This window comes from Loxodonta africana, chromosome 12 (assembly GCF_030014295.1).
Source record: "Loxodonta africana isolate mLoxAfr1 chromosome 12, mLoxAfr1.hap2, whole genome shotgun sequence".
NCBI classification, from domain to species: Eukaryota; Metazoa; Chordata; class Mammalia; order Proboscidea; family Elephantidae; genus Loxodonta; species Loxodonta africana.
In genome coordinates this window covers 5,429,735-5,454,766 of record NC_087353.1, presented here as the reverse complement: position 1 = coordinate 5,454,766, position 25,032 = coordinate 5,429,735, and the positions used below count along the sequence as shown (strand labels likewise).

The 25,032-nt window shown below is 38.4% G+C and overlaps 1 protein-coding gene across 1 annotated transcript in view; it reads left to right on the top strand.

The window, feature by feature from the left end:
* MYOM2 (myomesin 2) overlaps window positions 1-25,032 on the top strand; it is a 107,210-nt gene that overhangs the window by 57,303 nt on the left and 24,875 nt on the right. Inside the window, exons 17-30 of the mRNA XM_003411962.3 lie at window positions 1,157-1,344; window positions 2,911-3,037; window positions 4,859-5,037; window positions 6,394-6,508; window positions 8,761-8,917; window positions 9,010-9,116; window positions 11,745-11,789; window positions 12,341-12,477; window positions 18,435-18,579; window positions 18,692-18,751; window positions 20,682-20,749; window positions 23,853-23,966; window positions 24,164-24,251; window positions 24,793-24,831. Of these exons, the coding sequence (XP_003412010.1) occupies window positions 1,157-1,344; window positions 2,911-3,037; window positions 4,859-5,037; window positions 6,394-6,508; window positions 8,761-8,917; window positions 9,010-9,116; window positions 11,745-11,789; window positions 12,341-12,477; window positions 18,435-18,579; window positions 18,692-18,751; window positions 20,682-20,749; window positions 23,853-23,966; window positions 24,164-24,251; window positions 24,793-24,831 (1,569 nt within the window). The remainder of the gene's footprint in view (window positions 1-1,156; window positions 1,345-2,910; window positions 3,038-4,858; window positions 5,038-6,393; window positions 6,509-8,760; window positions 8,918-9,009; window positions 9,117-11,744; window positions 11,790-12,340; window positions 12,478-18,434; window positions 18,580-18,691; window positions 18,752-20,681; window positions 20,750-23,852; window positions 23,967-24,163; window positions 24,252-24,792; window positions 24,832-25,032) is intronic.

The window sequence follows — 25,032 nt, the reverse complement described above, 5'->3', positions numbered from 1 at the left end:
ATAAATAGTTATCTTTTGAAATTATCATTAATTTGATCAAACTGAACAATTCAGGTCCTAAATCTTAGCGACAGCCTATAGAAAAGTTGATCTATAAAGCTGTGTGTTTTGTAATTGTTGCTCTTGTTCTTTGATATTAAACATCACACATTGCTTAAGCAAATTCAGGAACGTTTTGAAACACTAATGTCACACATGACACGTTTTGAAACACACTAATATCATTTCACTTGTAAGAGAAATCTTTTGGTCTTCAACTTTTTTTTTTTTTTTTTTGGTCTCCAACTAAGTTTACAAACATTTTCAGAAATTAAGATTTCTCTTCTAACCATTGTTACCAGAATTGCCAAGGATGTCAAATCTGATAGTTTGTAAGTTGGCGTAGTAACCAAAAAGCAATTACTCTTTTCTTTTAAGGTCATTATTCGAATCTCCTTTTCTCAGAAGGGACCTTCAAATATTCCCATTTACCTTTTAAAGTCATTCCTACCAAATAAATGTCAATCATTTCGATTTTTATTATATAGTAAAAATAGCTTATTTCCAGCTCACGTTTATCTCAGGTAAAAGAAGAAGTCCTTATTTGGGATACTCAGAGTCAGGGGAAAAGTAGACACATACTTTCTCAAGCTGGTAGGGAAAGATTTCAAGTATGGTGCTTAAAAAAGAGAAATACGAGCTCATACTCATTTAAATTAATTTGAAGTTTCTATAAATATGTAGGAAATTAAAACTTACTAGCCTAAGTTTTTTAGCCTAAGTAATATTCATCATCATTGACCATCAGATAAAGAGTTGTCATTCTTCATGGTTGTAAATGAGAAAGCGTCCTTCTCAAAGTTACCTTTAAGGGGGAGATTTTTGGTTGTTTCAAATGGCCAGACCAGATTTATATAAATCATTGCCCTCAGAGGACTGGAATATTGGAAGTTGCATTTAGAAACAGAAAAAAAAATTTTTTTAAAAGCTTACTCTCTGTAAAAGATGAGTTAAAAACAAACACGGTATAAAGGTAGGGCAAGAAAGAGATAGAAGTTCTAACAGGTATTCGGGACCTTTCCCAGATGATGCCCTAATGGCTGGAGCTGATTCTGTTGTGGGATAAGAAATGCTGGCCGTGATTCTGGCTAACTTTCTGGCTTGCTTTCGTTTGTAGCTGTTCCATCTCATCCTTATGGAATTACACTGCTGAACTGTGACGGTCATTCTATGACCCTGGGTTGGAAGGTGCCTAAATTCAGTGGTGGTGCACCGATTCTTGGTTATTACATAGACAAGCGTGAAGCGCACCATAAAAATTGGCACGAAGTCAATTCCTCGCCTACTAAAGAGAGAATCTTTACGGTTGGTTTCTATTTGTTCGTTTTTATTTATTTGTTGCATACGTGCTTTTACATTCTGGGGAGAGTGTTTCAGAGTTCGATGAAATTAGATAATTTGATGCAGGAACAAAATTAGATTTTAAAAAAATCATAATATCATGGGATCATAGCGTTTTACAACTGAAAAGATTTTGTGAACCATTTTTTATCTTTTTCTGATGAGAGATGAAGAAGCAGAGAGCCAAGTGACCTGCACAGGTTTAATGATGAGTTAAGGGTACCGCTGTGCCTAGCACCCAGGTTCCTAGGTGCCATGGTGGTGTCCATTTTTGCTAAGCTGTGAGGTCCTTGAAGGCAGAGATTGTCTTACATGTTTTTTCATTCATGGTGTGTAGTGTATGAGTCAGGGGCTGACTGGCCGACAACTAATACGCACGCATGCACACGCACACGCGCGCGCACACACACACACTCACAGACAGAGTGAAGCCTGGTAGGTAGAGCAGGGGCTAAGCAAGTGTCAACTTAAAGGATGATGCTGCCTCCCTGCCTGTCATCAGAAATGACTGTATGTCAAGCCTCCAAGTCAGTCACTTGCCTAAGCACACATTGTGGTCTGGTGGAGAGTGTAGAAAGAACTATGATTTGGAGTATAATATAATAGCTTCGCCTCAAAATTCCAGTTTCGTGTGACAGTATTCATATCTTCCTTATGTTTGAACCTCCTTCTTTACTGAGCCTAAATGTTCTTTAGTAGGTCATATATTCCTGAGAAAAATATCTGCATACTTTCTGAATGCTAATATCTTTAACCAAAAGAATGAATCTGGTCTTTCAGAGGATAAATCAGCGTAACCTCAAGGACCCTTGCTTTGTGGCCTCTCCATTTTGTCTAGAGACAATATTTATCTAGGTATCACTTTGGTTCCCACTAACCCTGCTGTGAGTCAAGGCTAACAATTTTGGTCAAAAGACTTTTCCTTTGTTTTTTGTGATACAAAAACAGGCAGATATACCCCGAGAGCCCTAGTGTGGCTGTTGACCGTAGTAGACTTTTAGAAAACTGAGAAACCTCTACAATCTAACAAGCATGCTTGTTTCACAGACTAGGGGAGTGTGGTGAGAGAAGTCGGCAGATTTCCCAGTGTCACAACTAGGTTGCCAGACTGCACAGGCAGTTTGCCTACCTCCAGTCCCAGGGCTTCCTTCCATGAACCCAAAGGGTGTAGATGGTCTACTCAGGGGAAAAGACATGGGCTTTAGACCAGGTTCAGTTCACATCTCTGCTCTTACATCTGCTCTTTTTGAATTTCCTCTCTCTGAACCTCAGTTTCGTTATCTACCAAAAGGAAATTATAGCACCATCCTCATACGTGGACTGCATGGGGTGAATGAAGTAAATTATGTAAGGTTTGACTTAGCGGCTGCAATATAACAAGCGTACAAGAAGCCATCTTTAAGTTATTTAGTCTAATATGCTGACCAGGTTGTATTTCGTTTTATAAATCAGCTGTCAATATTGCTTCCCTCTCTGGATGTTATGCATCTTTTATTTCATGTATTAATTAAAAAAAAAAAATCTGAATAGGTGGACGGCTTGACAGAAGGCTCATTATATGAGTTCAAAATTGCTGCAGCCAACCTGGCCGGGATAGGGCAGCCATCGGACCCCAGCGAGCACTTCAAATGTGAAGCTTGGACCATGCCAGAGCCTGGTAAGATGCTTGTATAGTGGACTCACTACTGGGGGAACTTCCTTTCTAACACGTGGGGACTGGCCAAAGAAGTGGCTTTTCCATGGCGTTAGCCTGATTTCTGCACTTTGTCATGACTAACCTTTCACAGCTACATTTTACAGGTATCGTGGCATTAACTGCCCTTGTGCCATGCGCCAAGGTTTAATAGTGACTAAGGCTGACACAGTTCCCACCCTCAGAGAATAGACAAGTAAACATGAGGGAAACAGTAGAGTAAGAAGCACTGAAGTCTGCTGTAAGAGAGAAGCACTTAAGGAGAAGGAACACAGGTTCCAGGCAGAAGGAATAATAGATGTGTGTCTTGGCCCAAAGTTGAGAAAGCATGGAGTTAGGATCTGCATTTGCATATTAGCTAAAGTTGTCTTCCCAGACCACCTGGGGATCTTGAGGCTGCCACTTCTACTATGTGTAATTATTACAAATCAGCATTTATTTAGGACTACATTTCTAGAGGCCCTGGTGGCACAGCGGAAACCCTAGTGGCGTAGTGGTTAAGAGAGCTATGGCTGCTAATCAAGGAGCTGGCAGTTCAGATCCACAAGGCACTCCTTGGAAACCCCATGGGGAAGTTCTACTCTATCCTAAAGGGTCACTATCAGTTGGAATAGACCAATGGCAATGGGTTTGGTTCTTTTTTTTTTTGGTTGGTGGCTTGGTGGTTAAGAGCTTAGCTGCTAACCAAAAGGTCAGCAGTTCGAATCCACCAGCCATTCCTTGCAAACCCTATGAGGCAGTTCTACTCGGTCCTATAGGGTCACTATGAGTCAGAATCGACTCTACGGCAATGGGGTGGCTACATTTTTAACTGTTTTCGTAAACCCTCAAATACCAGCTGTCAGTTTCTTTGCATCCAATCAGTCAGGAATCCAACCAGATGAGTGATATATATCTTACATTTTGAGGAAAAAAAAACCCAAAAAACCCTAAGAGTTGAAGCTGAAAAAGGTCAAAATTCAGACTGTCTTCCAATTTTGTGGCTAAATGATACTGCTTTCATTTTTTTTTCCATTGGTTTTAATGGAATTAATTTTTGCTCCTTAGATAAACCAATGAAAGAAAAAGCTGTGGAAGCTTCCAGAGGCTCTCTGAGGGCTTAATAAGAAATGGCCCAGCAACGTTCAGAGGCAGGAGTGTGATCTAATTAAGATGGAGCTGGGGCCACTGCACCTTTTCCCTTTAATGCCCCAAGCCAGTCTGGGTTGGGGAATCAGCAGCACACACCTTTAGAATTGCTTTGGATGTTTGTAGAAAACAGAGCTGAGGTTAACATGATAGTGGGCCAGATGTGTTTAGCCTGATCAGGTGGTTATGTTCTCTGAATAATGTGTTCTGTGACTGACAGGTTTCCAGCCCAGTGGGTGGGCGACATGAGCTCCTTCCCCTTTTCTTCACACATTTTCTGTCTGCAATGCGCGTCTGCTAACCCCTAGTGAGCAAAGTGGAGTCAATTATTCTACGTATATCCATAGTCATGAGTCGGAATTGACTCAACGGCAGTGGGAGTGGGGTATACCCATAGTCACCCGGATGCCTGATAGATGGGGCTACAAAAACATTTAGGCTAGGCTGTCCTCCCAACTCCTCAACATCATGCTAAACACCCCTGCTCACCAACCTTCCTGTAGAAAGGGTGGTCCACAAATGTAATGAGAAATAAATAGTGATGTCTGTGACATGAGGCATGTACCACAGCTAGGGGCTTAGGTTTAGGCTGGCAGGTCTTCCATTGGCTCTATTTGTGTCTGTGTGCGTGTGCACAGAATGAATTTGCTTTTTCAGGTCCCGCCTATGATTTGACGTTCTGTGAGGTCAGGAACACATCCCTGGTCATGCTCTGGAAAGCCCCAGTGTATTCTGGCAGCAGTCCTGTTTCTGGATATTTTGTGGATTATAAGGAAGTGGGTACGGAAGAATGGATCACAGTAAATGAGAAGACAACTGCAAATCGTTATTTAAAGGTGACGAGACTCATTCGTTTACTTATGTCCTTTTGTTTGGGTGGAATGTGTTATTGATTCCCATAGTGGACTAGCTCAAAGTCTCTAGGTGATCCTGTGCCAGTAAAGATTCTGAGCTTGGGTTATCATTGTTGGAGCAGTGTTGTGTCGCTTAAAGATGGTGAAGTGGTACAAAGAGGGTGCCGTTCACCCGCTGGTCACTGGATTTGTACAAGGATCACAACAACTTGCCAGCAGATGCATTAACGTGTCTTGAGGAAATGGCACCTTTCTCTCACTCACACAGTTACCATATTGGCTTATGGGGACTGTCTAGTCATGTCCATTTTTCTTTCCATGTTGTAGTCCAACCACTGTTGATGTTACTGCTCTCAGGTTGGTGGCCTATAGGCTATATTTGTGTGCTTTCTACAGGGATTATTAATATATTATCTGCTTTCACTTCAAGCCCCATATTTATTTTCTATGATCGTGTAATAGAAATCTTTTTGATATACACATATATTTATACATATTTTAATATCTCTGGTAAAATTTTAATTTGTAAATTGTTTTATTCTCTCTTTCTCCAAATGCTTCTGTTTTAAGCACCTACAATTTGCCAGTCGTTGGGCCAGCTGTGGTATTTGTTGTCAGACCCAGTAGGGCCATGTGCCCTGGTTAATTTGCCCAGTTGCCTTAATCTGGAGGCTTTCTGTCTTTCTTCTGGTGTAGTTTAGATAGAGATGCAGGACGCACCCTTACTCACAGGAAGCTCACATTTACGTTAGTCACATGGATACACATTGGCAGAGACGGACATAGACAAACACCTTCTGGAAATTAATTTGACGATATACAACAAGGCCTATGTCTTTTGAATGAACCAATAAGCTTCTAAGAATCTATATTCCCAAAATAATTAGAAATTTTGTTTATTTACCATATTTATTGTTACAAAATATGCTATACACCATCTATGATGGTATAAGAAGAGATTAACTTAATTTTGATGTGACCAAATGATGAAATATTTTGCACACACAAAAAAAATCACATTTAAAATAGCATTTAGTTTTATGGAATACATTTCAATTACCAACATGAGCTTACAAACTACTGAATATGATTTTAACCCTGGTTTAAAATATACAAAGAAGAATGAAAGATTAAGCCAAAATCTTGGCAAATTCTTACTCCTACAGTGAGATCGTGACTGATTGCTAATCTCTTTTTTCCTCATTCGCATGCACAGCTTTTCCAACCAGAAATATAAGTTACTTTAAAAAGAAGGCATATTCATAATACAATGTGAAAAAGAGGAAAATCATCTTGATTTCGTATATACCCCTGTGGTTTTTTCTCTGCCATTTTAAGGTCTGTGACCTGCACCAAGGGAAAACCTATGTCTTCAGAGTCCGGGCAGTGAACGCAAGTGGAGTGGGGAAGCCGTCCGACGCCTCTGAACCTGTGCTAGTAGAGGCAAGACCAGGTAAGGTCTCACCTGTCAGCCCTTAAAAACAGCACTATTTCTTGAACAGCAGTAAGTTAAAAGGACAGTATGCATGCAATGTATGTCTGGATGAATTGGTAGCCTGTCATGTTTTTAGAAGGGTTCGGATTGGCAAACAAGATAAAGTACATCCTTCAAGCTCTGCACAGACCACGCCCAGGTTTGGCGTAGAGCACGTTAGATCATCTTGCATAGACGGCAGGCGTTTTTCTTTGGAGGAGTGAAATCATGCACAGAAATAAAGGTCATCTTTTATATAACTGCTAAGTTTTGATCAGCAAATTATAAAGCTGTTGGTCATTTTCTTGTTTGCAAGTAACAGAAACCCGCTAGAAAAAAAATTTTTTTTTTTTTTCCCGCTAGAAAAAAAAAAAAGCTACCGTAAAAGCGGAAGTGCTTCTAAAGCAGTTATAAAGGCAAACTCACGGGATACTTGGAAAAGGTGTGCCCTTGGGTCTCAGAAGAGGGTGGAACCAGAAACTGTAAAACTATGTTTTCTCTCTTTGCAAGTGATACTCTATTTCTGCTTCTCTCTGGGTATTTTCTTTATGTGGCCTAGTTTGTCACCTGGCTTTCTCTGCTTCTTCGTATTCTTGGTGACCCTAAAGCATGCATTTAAAAAAAAAAAAACTTTTAAAATATTTTATTTTATTTTTGTTGTTGAGAATATACACAGCAGGACATACACCAATTCAACAATTTCTACATGTACGATTCAGTGACACCGATTACATTCTTCTAGTCGTGCAACCATTCTCACCCTCCTTTTCTGAGTTGTTCCTCCCCCCATTAACATAAACTCACTGCCCCCTAAGTTTTCTACCTAATTTTTCAAGGTGTTGTTATCAATTTGATTCCATATGGATTGTTCTTAAAAGAGTACAATGCTCAAGGCAGACATTTTTAACTAGTTAAGCTAAAATTTGGTTTGGTGTTAAGAAGACTTCAGGGATATTTTTGGTTTAAGGTTTAAAGATTATCTTGGTGCTGCTGACTGTTTTGACAGGGATCACAGTAGAGGGTCTTGGGAGAGCATGAGTCAAATGTAGAACAAAATTCAAATTCACAAAAACAAACAAACAAACAAAAGGACCAGACTTACTGGTCTGACAGAAACTGGAGGAACCCCTGAGACTATGGCCCCGGATGCCTTGCTAACTCAGAACTGAAGCCCCTCCCGAAGTCCACCTTTCAGCCAAAGATTAGACAGGCCTATAAAACAAACAATAACACATGTGAGGAACATGCTTCTTAGGTCAGTCGAGTATGCAAGATCGAATGGGCAACACCTGCACCCCCCCCCCGAAACATGAGAAGGCAGGAAGGGACAGGAAAACTGGATAAATGGACACAGGGAACCTGGGGGTAGAAAGAGGGACAGTGCTGACACATTGCTGGGGTTGCAACCAATGTCACAAAATAATTTGCATATAAATTTTTGAATGAGAAACTACTTTGTGCTATAAATTTTCACCTAAAGTGTGCATGCGCATACACACACACACACACACACACACAGATTACCTCAGGGCAATAGTTTCAGGGAATCATCCAGCCTCCATAGCTTTAGAAAGTCTGGATTCTATGAGACTTTCAAATTCTTTTCTGCATTTTCCACCTTTTGATCAGGATTCTTCTACAGAATCTTTGATGAAACTATTTTTTATGGTCTCAGTTCCATTTACGGACAAAAGCTGAGATGTGTCTCATTCAGTTCCTAATTTCTGTAAGGTAGAACATGACTGGCCTATATTGGGCCAGATGTCCACCTTGGTCAAAACCTGCCAAACAACCAGCCCCTTGTCCCCCAAAAATGTGGAGAAGGAGCCTTGTGTATGGATGCAACCAAGTAGTAATACATGTAACTACCTGGGACCCTGTCCTAGGAGAGGATGAGAAGGGTTAGATCCCAGAGAGACGAGGGATCTTTATGGCCTGGATAGGTAGCCCCCAAATGTTTTCTACAGTGGTATTTGATGCGGAAATGGAAATAGAAATTGATGCGATGACTTAAAAAAACAAAAACAAATAAAAAAAACCTGCTCTAACATCGACCTATTTCCTGAAGTATTTGGTCTTTCATTATCCTGTGGATCAGTCCTAAGTGGACGTTAATAAAAACTGATGATTCGGTGTAAAATAAGCTCTCAGCCTGTGCCAGCCCATCTCCAAAAAAAGAGCCCGAGAATGCTGTGTTCCTAAGATGTTCAAACTAGCTTCTTGCTATGCAGGCACAAAGGAGATCGGTGCCGGTGTGGATGAAGAAGGCAACATCTACCTAAGCTTTGACTGTCAAGAGATGACAGATGCCTCTCACTTCACTTGGTGCAAATCCTACGAGGAGATTACAGATTCAGACAAATTTAAAATCGACACTGTTGGAGATCAGTAAGTCACACGCAGAAGTTGCCAATTGTAAACTCTTAGAAACCCGTTAAAGCACAAGTAATTAACTTTCACCTACTCTTCTTCCTTTTTAGTTCAAAACTGTACTTTAAGAATCCAGATAAAACAGACGTAGGAACTTACTCTGTGTCGGTCAGTGATACAGATGGCGTGTCCTCCAGCTTCGCTTTGGATGGAGAAGGTAATATCTATATGACATCGGCTTGTCTTTTTGGGCTTTATAACTTTCACTACCACGGGGAAAACTTTGCTATCCAGAACTCAACGGGACTGCCTTATTTTTGCAGGTCTTGCAAGCTTTCCACCTTTGACATGGTGCAGTCTTACAACTTTTGTATTGTTCTCTATTAGTGTTAAATATTTGAGTTTTCCTTCTCTGACAGCTTTTTGCCTTACTCAGGTTCTGGCTTTTGTAGGTTTTATTGAATATAGAAAAGACATATTTGTTTGGAAAAAACGGTATGTGTTTGTGGCAAGCTTGGAATGGGGAATATTTATATAATTAAGCCTACAATTATTTTAGAAATTAAACAAATTCTGTAGTTTGGAGCCCTGGTGGTGCAGTAACTAAGAGCTTCTGCTGCTCACCAGCTGCTCCCTTGGAAACCCGACGGGACAGTTCTCCTCCGTCCTACAGGGTCACTGTGAGTCGGAATGGACTCGACAGCAACTGGCTTTTGGTTTATAGTTTATACTCAATCTGCCAAGTAAAACACTGGTTTTTTTTTAATCAATCTGCCAAGTAAAACACTGGTCCAGGACATACTGTTTAGGTAGCCTTATACTTGTACTTTTAAAGTCAATTTTTAGCGACATTTCAATACTTTGGCAAGCAGAAAGTAATATAAGAACAAATAATAAAATTCCATAAGAGAGATCCAGATGGAAGAAAATTTCTTCCCTCCACTTCCGGCATTGAGTGATCTGGATGATAAAAGAAAACATAATTTTTATGTAATAATTTTTAATCCCTATGGTAAAAATCTTTTTGTTTTTTGCAAATAGAAGGCAGCAAACAGAAGTGAGAAAAGTCTGTTTAGTATGACCCAGGTAAACACAGTAGTTTCTGGTAGGTAAGTTCACAGATTTGTGTTCAACAAGTAAATGAGAGTACTCGGTGAAGCTGACCCTTTGTACTACCTGGGGTTACATTTATTCGTGTCTGTCCTTGGTCTACCCTACCCATAGGTCAGGGCCAGCCTTACAAGTGTTTACAATAAGTAGTCAGTGATGTGGAATGAACTGTGTAGGCGCTGGACGGGAATCCTCAGATTTGGGTTTCTCTGGGTCTTTATTAAGTTTTTCAGTGATTGAGGGTCCTCTATTGTAGTGCAAAGCCCTGTGGGGTGTGTTAAGCTTTATGAACAAATCCATTAGTTATCCATCAGCATCTTGGTTGACAGTGTGCTGAGGGGCCTAGGGTGAGGCAGGGAGCCAATATGGGAGGTCACCAGAGACTCATTCTTATGGTTTCCCAAGTGCAGGCATGCCTCTGATGTTGGTTAAACTTGGGTGGGTAAAAAAAAAAAACAAAAAAACAAAAAAAAACTTGGGTACGCTCATGCAAATTTAGCAGAACACCTGAGGGCCGCTTCACAGTGTTTGCTTTCTGGAGTTCTCATTTTTCTGTTCGCAGACGGGGTTAGGAACGGAGCTGGAATCCACCAGCATGCTTATTTAAGCTGCCTTCTCTGATCCTAACTCAGTGGTCTTCAGACAATTTTTTTTTATTCACAAAAAATGCCCTAAAGAATTTTAAAAAGCCATGTGCTTCTTTGCACCGTTTTAAGCTGACATGTAATGTTTTTTATTTTAATTTTAAATAGTTCCAAAGGAGGAAGTTTCCAGCATATTTCATACTGTATATAGGCTTTACATATATTTTAGGCAAAACGTTGAAGCTGCAGATTTAGCTCATTTGATTTATGGTAGTGTTCACCATAAGACCTAATTAGGAAAGCCAGACCTCGCTGTCAAACCAATCAACCAAATTGAGTTTACTTTCTGTCAGGAAAAGCCTGACTTCAGTTTTTACATCAAGTGAACATGTACCTACACACTTCCTGTGACAACTCGCTTGTTTCTGAATTATAATTTAAAAAAAAAAGGAAGGAAGGAAAGAAGGAGGGAGGGAGGAAGAGAGAGAGGGTTGGAAAGAGGGGAAGAGAGAGGAAAGGGCTTACAGCCTTTAAGTTTCCTTGCCTTGCTCTTGTGGGACTCTCAGGAGCAAAGGTTTTTTTTGGTTTTTACACTCATAGCAGTGCACCATAGTGAGATTCTGAATGGATGAGGTGCATTTTTTTTTTGTTTTTTTTTTTGAGTAGTGAAGGAGGATATTTTGAAAGTCAGGAGAACACAAGCAACATCGAAGGTAGATTGATTTTGTAGTTTTAGGGAAGAGCTCAGATGGAATTCGAGGATGTGGAAATGAATCCTTTCGATCTTCCCTCCGTAAAGGTTTTCTGCATTCTAGGAACCTAACTGCTCCACCCCAGCCTCCCATGTCCGACGAGGTCACCGCCCTCCTTATCTCAAACTGTTCCATAGTGAGTGTGCAAGTTAAATGGCGAGGATTTTAGCTGCAGACAACTACTGGTTTTTTAGAGAGTGTATTGTATTCAAAGTCTGTAGTTATCCTATATATCCTATATCCTTGTCTCTTATAGTTAACATTTTTTTTACATCCTCAAATTAGATAGAGTTTGGGGATGTGAAATACTTGGTGTTACTTTGTCTGCACCGTTGTTTACAAAATTCTGAATGTACAGGTCAAGTTCATTTAAGATCTTTTTTTTTTTTTTAATTTTAGAGCTTGAACGCTTGATGGCACTGAGCAACGAAATAAAAAATCCCAGTAAGTAAGCCATAACCCTGAATGTACAATTGCAAACCAGAGAGGGCCATGCTCATTAATGAACACAGCTCTTGAAGGGACAACTTCGGGAAAAGGATGGCTTCAATTTATTCTCCCAGTTTATGGGCTTGTAGCCTATTCATTTGAAACAAATATTAGCTTATGTTGTAGCTTGTAGAAATTTTTGTTGCTTAGAAGTGTTTTGAATTTTGTGTAGCTGTTCCTAATCCAAGTGAGAGGTCTATCAAATTAATCTCTAGTCATTGAATTATATCGAATACAGAAAGAATATATACGTCTACAGTCAATGAATACATAAAGAAGGCTAGATTGTATGTGCACACACAGAACTCACTCAGCATGAAGATTTAAATGCAATAACAGGCTAACTAGGGCTTTATTTTTAGGTTTTGTAATCCAATTCAATACTCCCGGGTTTCACATTCTCAAAAAATTTAATAACTAGGATTGCTATTTTCCTACAATACACAGCTATTCTTTCTCACAAGGATTCATGCATTGTTGACTTGTGATTTCTTTTCTTCCTGTAGCAATTCCTCTGAAATCAGAATTAGCTTATGAGATTTTTGATAAGGGCCAGGTCCGCTTCTGGCTGCAAGCTGAGCACTTATCACCCGATGCCAGCTTCAGATTTATTATTAATGACAGAGAAGTCTCTGACAGTGAGGTAAGTTCATGTGTGCATGATCTCTACCTTTGGAGAGAGCCAAGGTTTACTTTGGTAGGCAAGTTACATAAAGCCAATAGCCTCTTTTTGTTTTCATCCCTTTTTGAGCTGCAGAAATTGGGGTGTAGAAGGTTGACAAGATGAAGGAGAGATGGTTGATTCTTGCAGTGTTGAGAGATTTCATCTGGGTTACATAAGAGATCAGGAGTCTTTTAAATCCAAGCCTGTTTGAGTTAAGAAATGACAAACTATGTTTTGGAGATGTGGAGCTTGGTTTTATGAAAAGTTTCAGGTTTACATGGGGAGGATATCCTCTAGGAATCTGTTTATTTATTCTCGATGATGGCTTTGGAGGCATATATCTTTGCTCTGCTGTGAGTGGTACTCCTCTTGCAGCCTGCCATAGATGCATTTTCGTGGGCGACATTGTCTGGGAGGTAAATTTCTGCATCTTCCCAGCCATGGCAAGGGCAGAGAGAGAAGCAGAATTGTTAAAAGTATATATTATACTATGATACAAACAGTTTTGCGCTTGTTCTACTTTTCATTGTGTCAAGTGAAACTTACAATTATTATAGGTACTATACTTTGTAATATTTGAGAAGACATTGATGATATTTGGACATGTATCTTCTTGTCTAATGATAGCACACTTGGGGACCCAGTTAAAGGACAGTCTATTCGATGGGGCTTTTCTTTATTGTGCAGTGGTGGAGCGGGATTTTCTCAAATTCTGCTATCTTTACGTCCTCTGCCTTCTTTGCCCTTATTACCCAATGTGTAGTGTCATTGACTCATCAGTCTATCATTCTAGGTCCTAAATGTCTCATTCATTTGTTCACTACCCAAATATTTATCAAATGCTTGAAATGTATAAATTACTTGTACCTTGAGGGCTGACCGTATATCATATCTCTTGATAAGGTTCTTTATTCCTGGTCCAGTGCTTTTATCTGATAGGTATTTAGTAAAGCTTAGTTGATTAAGTGGAAACCCTGGTGGCGTAGTGGCTAAGTGCTACGGCTGCTAATCAAAGGGTCGGCATTTCGAATCCACCTGGTGCTCCTCGGTAACTCTATGGGGCAGTTCGACCCTGTCCTAAGGGGTTGTTATGAGTCGGAATCGACTTGACGGCACTGGGTTTGGTTTTTTGGAGTTGATTAAATGAATGTCTATTAAGCAGAAATCTTGCATGTATGAAGATCATATGATTTTTCTTATCTAGTCAGTCTTTCTCATGGGAATCATGACACTTCTTTAAGGACTGTACAAATGGGAGTGTTAGCTAATACGTAGAAAGCTTATAGTTTCTTTCTGCCTGCAAAAAAGTCAATGGCATAACTATTGTCTATGGGAAAGCATTGTTGGATCAAGACAATTGGAGAAACTTTCCTTAGACAGAGACCATGCCCTAAAATGCAATGGAACTTAGTATAATCACACTTTATTTGCAGACACCTTTTGATTAACATTTCTACCTGCGGTATAGAGCTTGTTTTAAAAGACTGATGTCATTGCTACACCGCTAATCTCCTGGAGTGTGGCTGTACTATTTCACTTCTTTAATTAGTAATCCACAGGTGACTTTTTACATTTGAAGATTGATGCTATTTTGTGAAAGTCACATAAAAGCCTGTATTTATGGCACCCATAAAATCATTGAACTTTGTCTTGCTGCATAGAGGCAATAGCGAGAAGCCTAATTACTTTCTAAAACCTGCAGTGCGGTAGCTGAGAATATTGAAAAGGCTATTGTATTGTTAAGAATCTGGTTGGTGAGTGTCATGCCTTTTTATTTCTCAGACCTAATTAGGGTAAGTTCTTATAATTCTCTACTTACAGATGTTTAAAGTGAGCGTAAGGTAATACAAATAAAAGCAGTTCATTTTTCTCATCAACTTGAATTTTGCTCTCCGTATTCAAAAGTAAACACTCAAAACTACAAAGAAATTCAAGGCCTAAGGAGAAGGTACATTCATTATAGCTACCATATTCCTGTTCCTACTTACCTTACCTCCAGGAACTGTTTTAGTCCCCAAGGTTGGAGACAATGCGTCTCTATTGTGTTTCCTGTAATTGATTATCATTTCTTAAAATTATCTTTCTCTCTCTGAAAAAATAATTTGAGGTCATACTTTCCCATTCATTTCTATGTGTCTCTGTAATTTCAGCTATACCAATTTCGTCTTCCAGTTTCCCATTTAGAAACTATCTAACAGTCTTATGCAAGTATGTGTTGTGATTTACATTTATGTTTGAAATAATATTAGAGTTTCTAATTGTAAAAATGATTTTCTATGTTTACTAGACTGGGATTCAAAGCTTAGAAAGGGGAGTTCTTTACTCATTCAAAACCTGAAAGTCATATTTGATTAAACAGAATCTGAATCGGCGAAGTTAACCTTTTGGGCACTTGGATATTCATCTTTCTTTCCCAGCAGATGTCGGTGTATATTTTGCAGATTATTTGTTGATCCTCTCACAGAGCCAACACACCCGATAGGGACAGAAAAGTAAGACAGTAAACCTAACGTTCATGGAGTTTGTCTTAGAGTTGAAGAAATACAAATTCAATTATACAATGAGATAGAAACCATGTAAAATAAGGATATGTCGAAATAGTAAGCCCATTGTCTTGAGTTGATTCCAACTCATAACAACCTTATAGGACAGAGCAAAACTGTCCCATAGGGTTTCCAAGGAGCAGCTGGTGGATTTGAACTGCCAGACTTTTGATTAGCAGCCAAATGCTCAACCACTGCACCACCAGGGCTCCTGAAAGAGTAAAGACAGTCACAATTCAGAGAAAACCAAGATTTGGAAGGCTGACGTCTTTAGGAGAGAGTTCAAGAAGGCTTCAGAAGGTAGAATCTGGGGATGTGAAATGAAGAGAATGAGGTATTCCATGCTACCTGTGTTCACGGAGAGCTGGAAATGTAATACATGCAGGCAAGTGAAGCTGGTGGGCTGACCGGAGAGAAATTTTGTCTTCCTGAGAAATCTTGGGAAACATGGTTGGATAAGTAGGAATGGGATAAGAAATCAGAGGCTTTGAATGTCCGGCAGAAGAATTAAGAAATGAAGCAGAGTGAAATAAACTTAGAGATAAACTCTAAACTAGGTTGGTATTTTGCTAATATTGATATTTTCAACTTCCTCTTGCTATACTGGAAACCCTGGTGGCGTAGTGGTTAAGTGCGACTCTATAGGGCAGTTCTACCCTGTCCCATAGGGTTGCTATGAGTCAGAATCGACTCGAGGGCACTGGGTTTGGTTTTTTTTTTTGTCTTGCTATACTGGCATTTAGAATGTCAAAATATAACTGTGCCTTTAAAGAGAAAGAGGGGTATTGTGATAATAAACGCACATTATTTATCAGAAAACTGTTACCGTTTTTCCAGGTGAACTTACAAATTCTCTATTAGTTACCTATAGATAGAAATTCTTTTTAATATTTTTAATTGCAACACTAAGGATAGGATGTGAAAGGAGTAGAGTTTCAGAGGAGTTGATGGCGTTTCCTTGTGGTAATCCTGCTTCGTTTGCTGCTCACCAAGGATGATCATTTTTTACTCTTTTTTCTTCGCTTTTTATCTTTCTCCAAGGGCTTCCTACTTTCATGTGTAACATTAGTATTCAGGTTTGGAAGTAGTTGTTTAAATTCTGTCTGGACTCAGTCTGAAAGGTAGGAAATTTCAATAGCAAAAGTTACCATACTGTTGCTAAATCTGGGGATGGGGAAGTCAAGGCCAATGGAATCAGTTCTCTTGTGATTTCCTGAGTGGTATTTCTGAAGAGAACCCCGAATCCTGAGCTCCTATATGTCATCTTTTTCCTGCATTACCACTGCATTTAAAGGAGTCATTTATTTGGATGTGGTATCTCCAAGCCCCTGTTTAATTTCAGATATTATATTATCCAAGGGTGGAATAAAACACAAACCTTTAGCAACCATAAAGCATGTCAGCATATTTTAGGTCATCACAAATTAGGAGAGAAGAGAGCAGATTCTTGAAAAAAAGGTAAGTTTTGAATGAACTGAGTGGAACTGGAACAGTTTCTAATATAAAATGCTGGCTAGACAGAAGTGCAGGGCCCTGGGCCCACTTGACGATGGCGGTGTTGGTGAGGAGGCTGGATGGGTGTTGAAGGAAGGAGGTGACAAAAACAGAGATGACTGGAGGAGGGAAACACTTTGACAATGTCACAATTTCACTTTAGGCTTGACCTGAAAAGGAAAAACTCAACTTCAACAGGAAGGCTTCCCAGGCTCTGTAGCTACAAGGAAGCTCTGGTACCTGACCAGCCTCTGCGGACTCTGTAGTTCTTAAGTCACTTTCTGCCTTCTGTTAGAGTTACTTTCCCATCTTTGTTTCTCCCCTATTAGGCTGTAAATTCCTGAGGTCAGTGGTCAAGTCCACTTTATTTTTGTGTTCCTCATAGTTCTGGTCTTGAACATAGTTGGGGCTGTCGGCTCAGTGAATGACTCAGTGAATGACATAGAACTTGTGCTAGGAGATGACAGTGGGAGCACGCAGGGAATAAGAATGTCCTGAAGAAAGCTTGGCTCCACATTACTCAATAGTGTCAGGAGATCACAGCCCACTGACTGAGGTAGAAAGCAAAATTAGCTAACTTTCTGCAGGTTGACTTTCTCATGAATAATTTGACAGCATTTATTTCCTATTACCTGCCAGGCACTTGGCTAGGTTCTACGTGAGGTTGCAAAGAAGAATAAGACACAGTCCTTGCTCTCAAGAACTCTTCATCTACCAAGAGAGGCAGATGGCTAGAAGATAGTTAATCCAGTGGGTCGAGTGCTCCTGAAGGAAAGGCAGGGGCTGGGAAAGCACAGAGGAAGGATACCTAAGCTGATTCCAAGGGCTTCAGGAAAGTCTTCCTTGAACTATCGTGGGGGCACAGGGGACATTATTCATGTAAATGATTCTGAGGAGAGTGGGGAGAGGACGCGCCAGGCTGTGGGAAAAACTGTGCTAAGGTCAGAAATGAAAGAAAGCGTAGGATGTTCAAGGAAATGGAAGCCGTTGGGATTGAGAAGTAAGAAGTGTTCTATGAACATAGAATAGGTAGGTAAACCAGACCTTTTGTAGACCATGTCCTGTTATATTCTGTTGTCTGTAGCATGTTAGAAGTCAAAGAGTGAGAAAAAAAATCACAAGAGCTATCTGAGGTTGCATCAACACTCTCCTGTGCTACTGAAGTACGAGCAGCAATTGTGCTGCTGTGGTTGTCAGGGTCCTGGGAACAGAAGCGACAGTGGTTGTGAAGATGACTTTATTGTTGCTATATATATATATATATATATATACATGTGGTTTTGTAATCAGCTTGTGATAAAGTATCAATGTCATTTTATTTTCTTTGATGTATTTTTTTCTTTTTTTATTGTGCTTTAGGTGAAAGTTTATAGCTCAAATTAATTTCTCATATAAAAATTTATACAGATGTTGTTATGTGACATTAGTTGCAATCCCTACAATGTGAAAGCACACTCCCCCTTTCCACCCGCGTTTCTTGTGTGCGTTCAACCCATTCCCATCCCATCCTGCCTTCTCGTCTTGCCGCCAGACAGGAGCTGCCCTTTTGGTCTCATGTATCTGATTGATCAAGAAGCACACTCCTCATGAGTATTGTTTTTATCTTAGATGTATTTTAATTATTTTACATTAGATGCTTGTTCTTGGGTGAATATATAGTGTTTCTGTTGGGACTATGCCTTGAGCTGGTTAGGCTTTTGGTATCCCCACACTGGATAAAAATTTGTATCTCTTATTTTCTCTTTGGTTCAGCAAGAGGATTCATTGGTAAGGTTACGTTTTGTGTTTTTGTGCCACAATCCCTTAAGATGTAATAGTTGAAACTATTAAATGTCAAGAGATAAAACAAGAAGAAAGAATTTCACTGTGTAATTCTATATTTCCCTTTTCGTTTTCTAGAAACACAGAATTAAATGTGATAAATCAACTGGACTTATTGAGATGGTAATGGATCGATTTACTTCTGAAAATGAAGGTACTTACACTGTTCAGCTTCATGACGGAAAAGCCAAAAATCAATCTTCTCTGGTTCTTATTGGAGATGGTAAGCTATACTGAATATTTTCATGTTCATAAAAAAATAATTGAAAAATATTCTTTTGACTAGACAGAGCCAAACAGTCTTTATATCGTTTTTCTTTAAATATTGAATTTAGCATTCAAGGCTATCCTAGAGGAGGCTGAATTTCAGAGAAAAGAATTTCTCAGGAAACAAGGTAAGTAGTTGACTTGCTCCTTCACCACTAGCTTAAAGCCAAGATTTAGGTTTTGAATATTTGCTTAAAGCAGATCCTATGTAATGTCAAGATTCTAAATGCCATTTTAAATGGTCAAGAAATGTGATCATTTCTTAGCTGTAGAAATTTGGATACTTTTCTGTTCTTTGCCCTTTACATTTCATCAAATCATCAGTATTTTTTTTTTCTTGTTTCTACTTTTAAAAGCCCCAGAATCTCTTGTTAAATTTTCATATTTTCTGTCTTACCAGGCTCTGGGGCTGACTTGGTAACTCATTAACCTTTTCTGTACGCTGCTGGGAGATAAATCTTTCCAAGGACTTATTTCTTTTAGGTGCTGCTTTGCTTAAAAAAAAAAAAAAAAAACTTTAACAACTATATGTAGCCTACTAGATAAATTTAGACAATGCTTCCTGGCTTCCCAGACTGCATAATCTGAGCCTAACCTGTTTAACCAAATCGTATTTCCTACCATGCCTCAATACAACTTTCTGGATGCATCAGACTGATTTCTTTAACTTTTCCTTTTCACCATGCTCATTTCTGTCTTTCTGAACTCTTGTCATTCTGGAAAACACTCCTATAGCCACCTTTTCAAACCAAGTCACCATTCAAGGCCCAAAGTGGTTCTTCACTTTTCCCTGTAGCCTTCTCTGATTGCATGCATCTTGACTGGCTCCTCGATTCTCTGTTGCATGCTTCGTGAGAGCTGTGATTTTCAGAGTTTAATATTACTTTGAACTCCTGAGGATTGAGGCTACTTGTTCTATATCTTGTGTAGCATCCGTGACACTTCTTACAGTGCCGAGCACGCTGTGGATACTCAGTGCTTACCAAAGGGACGTTCAAGAAACTTTACAACTGAGTAATAAGCAAAGGGTTCCTCTATCCTAAATGTCCAGATGAATTTTAGCAATTTTGAAAATCAAGGAATAAACAAAGAGTGGGGGATGGCTGAACTGTGGCTTTACTAGACTTGGAAGGGTTGAGAAGGCAGTAGAAGTTATTCTAATTGCCAGGGACTTGTTTATTGTACTTAAAGTGATTCAAATCTTTTGAAGGAATATATTTAAAGTACATTGTTTTTAAAAGCAAATATTAACTAGATAGAAAGGAAAATGGATAAATTTTAGAGTCTCAAACATAATCTAAGGGTTTCTATTAAAGAATTTGTTTTTGTACATGAGATTTTATTATGCTGTTTGTAAAATATAAAATCAAGACATTTACTATTTTTTATTATTTTAGTTTTTTATTTTCATAGTCAAGAGTAGTTTATTTTACCCATCCCCACATTATGAATTTTACCAACTTTGTAGAATATACGAGAGAAACTGATTACTTTTAAATCTGCCGTGCATTTTTGTGTTGACTGGGGTAATGGTGTCATTATTAGTATGTGGCATCTACATGTATTTTAAATTAAAAAATGATTGATATTTTTGGAAAAAACTCATAAAACCATCTTTGATTTTGAATGCTATAGAAATAAGTTATTATGTGTTTAGGAAATTGCTATGTTAAACTGCTTCTTCTTATCTCTATTAATTTTTCTCGGTTAAAGGTGTCATATCCTATGCTGTTGAATATTCAGTTAGACATATGCCTTGAGAAAGAGAATGTAACGACTTCAGTATTCTTTCTAAAAAGCAATAGATGTGAGACATCAGTAAGAAGTGGAGATCAGCCAGTAAGCTCCTACTAGGAGATGAAGAGTCCAGTAAAAAATTAGTTTATACATATCTAGACTTCAGAGGCCTGAAAATTAGTTATTTTGGTTTCGTACTACACAGCTATATTCTTCTGTCAAAAGTACATTCAGATATCTATTTACCTATTTTTTTAAACTTAAAAAAAATTTTAAACTTTTTTTTAGTTACTTTTTTTACTGTCTCTCCCACCCCCTTAGGTCCTCATTTTGTTGAGTTTTTACACTGGGATGTTACAGAAGACTGTGATGTCCGGCTTGTGTGTAAGGTGAGAAATCAGTCCTAGCAATACAATAAGAACATCATCCTCGTGACTATTAATAGAGGCTTTTCGGGAGTGTAACTATGGTCAAATCATACTATTATGATGAAGTGCTTGGTGTTTGAAGTAGGCATGAGTTGACTGAACAATGTTTGTGTCTTGTGGTTTTTTAGTACGTAGATTTTTCAAGCTTCTTAATGAAAAGATTACAGGGCTGTGGAATACAAAAGAAGATTCAAATATAAAGATACTTCCTTAAAATTTTAGAAAGTGAATTTTTGAGAAAGCATGCAGTGATGAAATTCATCTGGTAATTTTCATGATACTCTTGATTTCATTAGGAATAAAAAGTATATTTTGGTAATAAGATGCTTCTTAAGTTTAGTTTCAACAACTCAGTAATAAATAAGCTTTAATTACCACTAAATATATAAATCTGTATTTTTGGCACCAAACATTTAATTTAATGATCACTGGCTGTCTGACTATTGTTATATAAAAGGCTAGGGGTAAAGGGTAAAAAGAGATTAATGATGCATTATATTTGTCCTCAAACTACTTACAGCCTAATGATTAAGAGAGAAAAGTAAAGAGCTAGTTTCAGTGAAGTGATGACTCCATTCAGTGAGTATGGGAGGATGAGTAAGAATTACACAGGTTAATAATGGTGAAAGGCTGTTCTAGGAAGACCCAACAGGTTGAATAAAGAAACTGAACTGTGAAACAGCTGTGTGGGAAACTAGGTTCCAAACTATTAGTGTGTAAATTTTGAGGCAGTATGAGAGGTGGAGGCTAAGTGTGGGGAAAAAAAAAATCGTAAGGAGATTGCCTTTTAGTCTATAGACAGTGGAGGGCCATTGAGGAGTTGTAAGAAAGAGAAGACTCTTTCTGGCTCCTCTTCTTTGGAAGGTGAGGCTGGAGGCTCCAAGGCCAGAATGGAGGTATTTCAATAGGCTCATTGAGTGATGAATAGAACTTGAACAAGGATAGTGGGAATACACATAAAGGATAGGAGATATATTTTAAAATATTTGGATTTAAAACAGCAAGCATTGGTAAGTAATTTGATATCAGTGAGAGGGAAATATCTTGGAAGATTACCATCTTGGTAGACTGAGTAGTGGTGTGCTGCCAGTTGGGAACAGCACTATAGGGAGATAACCACTTTTTAGGGTTTTGAGGATAAATTCAGTTTTGCAAATATTTAGTTTGATATGCTTGTAGAGCTGGCAATAGGATATAACCAGCTTGCAACTGGATTCACAAACCTGGCACTCAATGATAAGTCGAGCTTGGATATATAGATTTATGAGTTCTCGAATACATTTGTGGTAACAAATCATGTAGGTGGATCATATTGCCAAAGGACAGCATATAGAGACAGAAAAATAATGGAAAATCATAGAATTCTAGAAAACATGAGATTATTGGAGTAGAACAAGAGGGAAACTCTAGAATTATTGAGAAACAGAGAAGGAAGAGGTGAAACAAAAAGAAGTGGCCTGCTAGCAATTACAAGGCTAGAGGATTTCAAGGAGTCAGATACTACAGAGTAGCTTAATAAGATACGGGCTAAAGTACCACCATTAGATTTGTAAGGCCATTCTTATCCCCATTTAGTGGTATGGTGGTGATATAATCTAAATTGCAGTGGGCTGATGAAATAAAAGATAAGTGAGGAAGTGGGCGCTGAGCCCATTCCATTCTCAAGATGTGTAGCTGGGTAGTAATGAAGAGAGAGAGGGGTCAGGGAAGGTTTTCTCTCTTCCTGTTTTTGGATGAAACTCAATCATGTTTATAGGCTAAGGGAAAAGAAACAGAAGACAAGGTAAAGACAAAGGAGAAAGGGGATACATGATGAAGCAGCACCTTGAAGAAGATGAGAGTGAATGGAATGGAGAGTTACCATGCTGGGGGACACCAACCCTCTCGTCTCACACCTCGGCACTTGTTGCTGCCAGGCGCATAATGAGAAAGACAGTCGTATAGTGTTGGATGAGATAGTGGATAAGTGAGGAGTAGGTATCATAGGCATTTAAAGGGGGGGAAATCTTGTAAGATTATTAAGGGTAGGTTGTTCACCTTACTCTATGTTGGAAAAACAGCAGTTTTCCTAAATGATTATCATACACAAAAAGATATATATCTTTAAATCTTTAGATACCAGTTCTAAAAAAAAAAAAAAAATAGCTCTTCGGTCATCATCAACTTAAGGGAAATGATTCAGGTGCCATTTATTTTAGAGACCAAAACTCTGTTATATTTGTTTTATTATTTTTTCTGACCCTGCAATATGACATGCATGTCTACTCACAATGCTGGCTGGAAAAAGTATGAGTTCTGACTCCAAATATGCTCTGATACCATTTTAATGGTGTATATCCTCCTATAAATATTTAAAAACATTTTGAATTCCGTCACTAAAGTCATTCATAAATCTTTAAACACAGCTATTGGAGAAACAAAGTAAATATTACTAGGCTTGTGAGTATTTTGCAGTTTAATGCACTTATTTGCATGCATGGGGTCCCTGTCAATCCTGAGAGTCTGTAAAACATTTTCCCAAATAATTTTGTGTTTAGTAATACTTGACAGTTATTTTTTATTTTACTTACATAAGATACTTGGAGAAAAATTTTATGCAAGGATATATTCACATTATAACTTTATAGAAAACCATTTTTTTTTTAAAAGAAGAAAGTTTAAGATAAGAGAAAGCTCCATTATAAACAGAGGAAAAGCTGTTACAAATGTCTTACAGACAGTGGAGGCTGAGAGCGCCTACTCGTAGAAAGTATGAGACGTGGGACACGAGATCCCTGAGGAGCAATCTTGTTTTCGCTTTTTCTTATGCTACCAGATTTCATAGGCTAGAGCGATGAAGTATGCAGCTGTGGGGGCTTAATTATCTTAGAAACAGATTTAGAAATGTATTTGCCATTATTAGGAGTGACAGCTTTCCATGAGCCTATGTCTGAGACTCTGTCTGAAATAAAAATTATTTGTTTGTTTTTTTTTTTAGGTCTGCGATTTAAGATCCTAAGAGGCTTTTCTTATATGAGCTAGAGTGACTCTAAAGTTAAGATTTTTTTTTTTTTTTTTTTTGCAGGTTGCAAACACCAAGAAAGAAACGGTTTTCAAATGGCTAAAGGATGATGCTCTGTGTGAAAGAGAAAAGCTGCCTGATCTAGAGAAGGGAGTCTGTGAGCTACTCATCCCCAAGGCACGATGCATTAATATTAAGTAAAGCAAGATATAAGCGAAACAAAAATGTGTCTTTCAAATAACTCATAAATGTTTCATTATCTTCCCATTTACATCCTGAATCCCCATGGTTGCCAAAGAAAATGTATTAGCATTTATTATATTTTACAGCACAGTATTGATTTCACACAAATGTAGGATGTGTTTTATTTGTAGTTGTCAAAGAAGGACCAAGGTGAATACAAAGCTACCTTGAAAGATGAGAGAGGTCATGATGTATCTGTCCTTGAAATAGCTGGCAAAGGTAAAATAAAACCTTCTTTGTTCTTCTAAAAAGAAATCCATTTTGCCAACAGAATGAGATGTGTTACGAAGGCATATTTATCTGTATGTTCAGTGATAGTGCACAGTGCTGCCTTAGCAGTGACACAGTAGAAGAAAATAGATTTGTACTTTAGTAGCATTCAAAGCTATTTCAATGTTTTAGAAAAAATATGTGATATTACTTCGGGTTTATATGAAATGCTGTTTTAGTCCATCATCCTAAGCCAAGTTCCATCCCATCACTAATGTAGTTAAAATCATTGAAACAGTGATGGACTCATTCAATTAAACGTACAGTTGGATTTATGTTGAGTAAAATGTTCTTGTTCCTTGTTTAAAAAGTGAACAGGTTAGAAGGATTTATTATACACCTAAGCCTTTTATGGATAAATATTGCCATTTTAATGTTTCATTTTTCAAGTGAACATCGAGATTTCCTGTATCAATTTAATTAAACATGAAAATGCTACTTTCTGATAAAATTATACATCTTAATGGTTCATTTCCCTTCTTCCTTTCAGTGTATGATGATATGATTTTGGCAATGAGTAGAGTCTGCGGTAAGTAAATTCCTTCTAATTTTAAGGGATTTGGGGTGCTACTGTCACTATTTCCTGAGATGAGAATTGTCCATTGCCGAGGAGGAAGCTGATGGAACTTTAGTGCGTATCCTTCAATAGGCCCTGGATGAAGTGGCAGAACTGTTATCTGACTGCTTCAGGGAGGCTTTTTTTAAAGGCTCCTTAGCCATTGTATTTAAA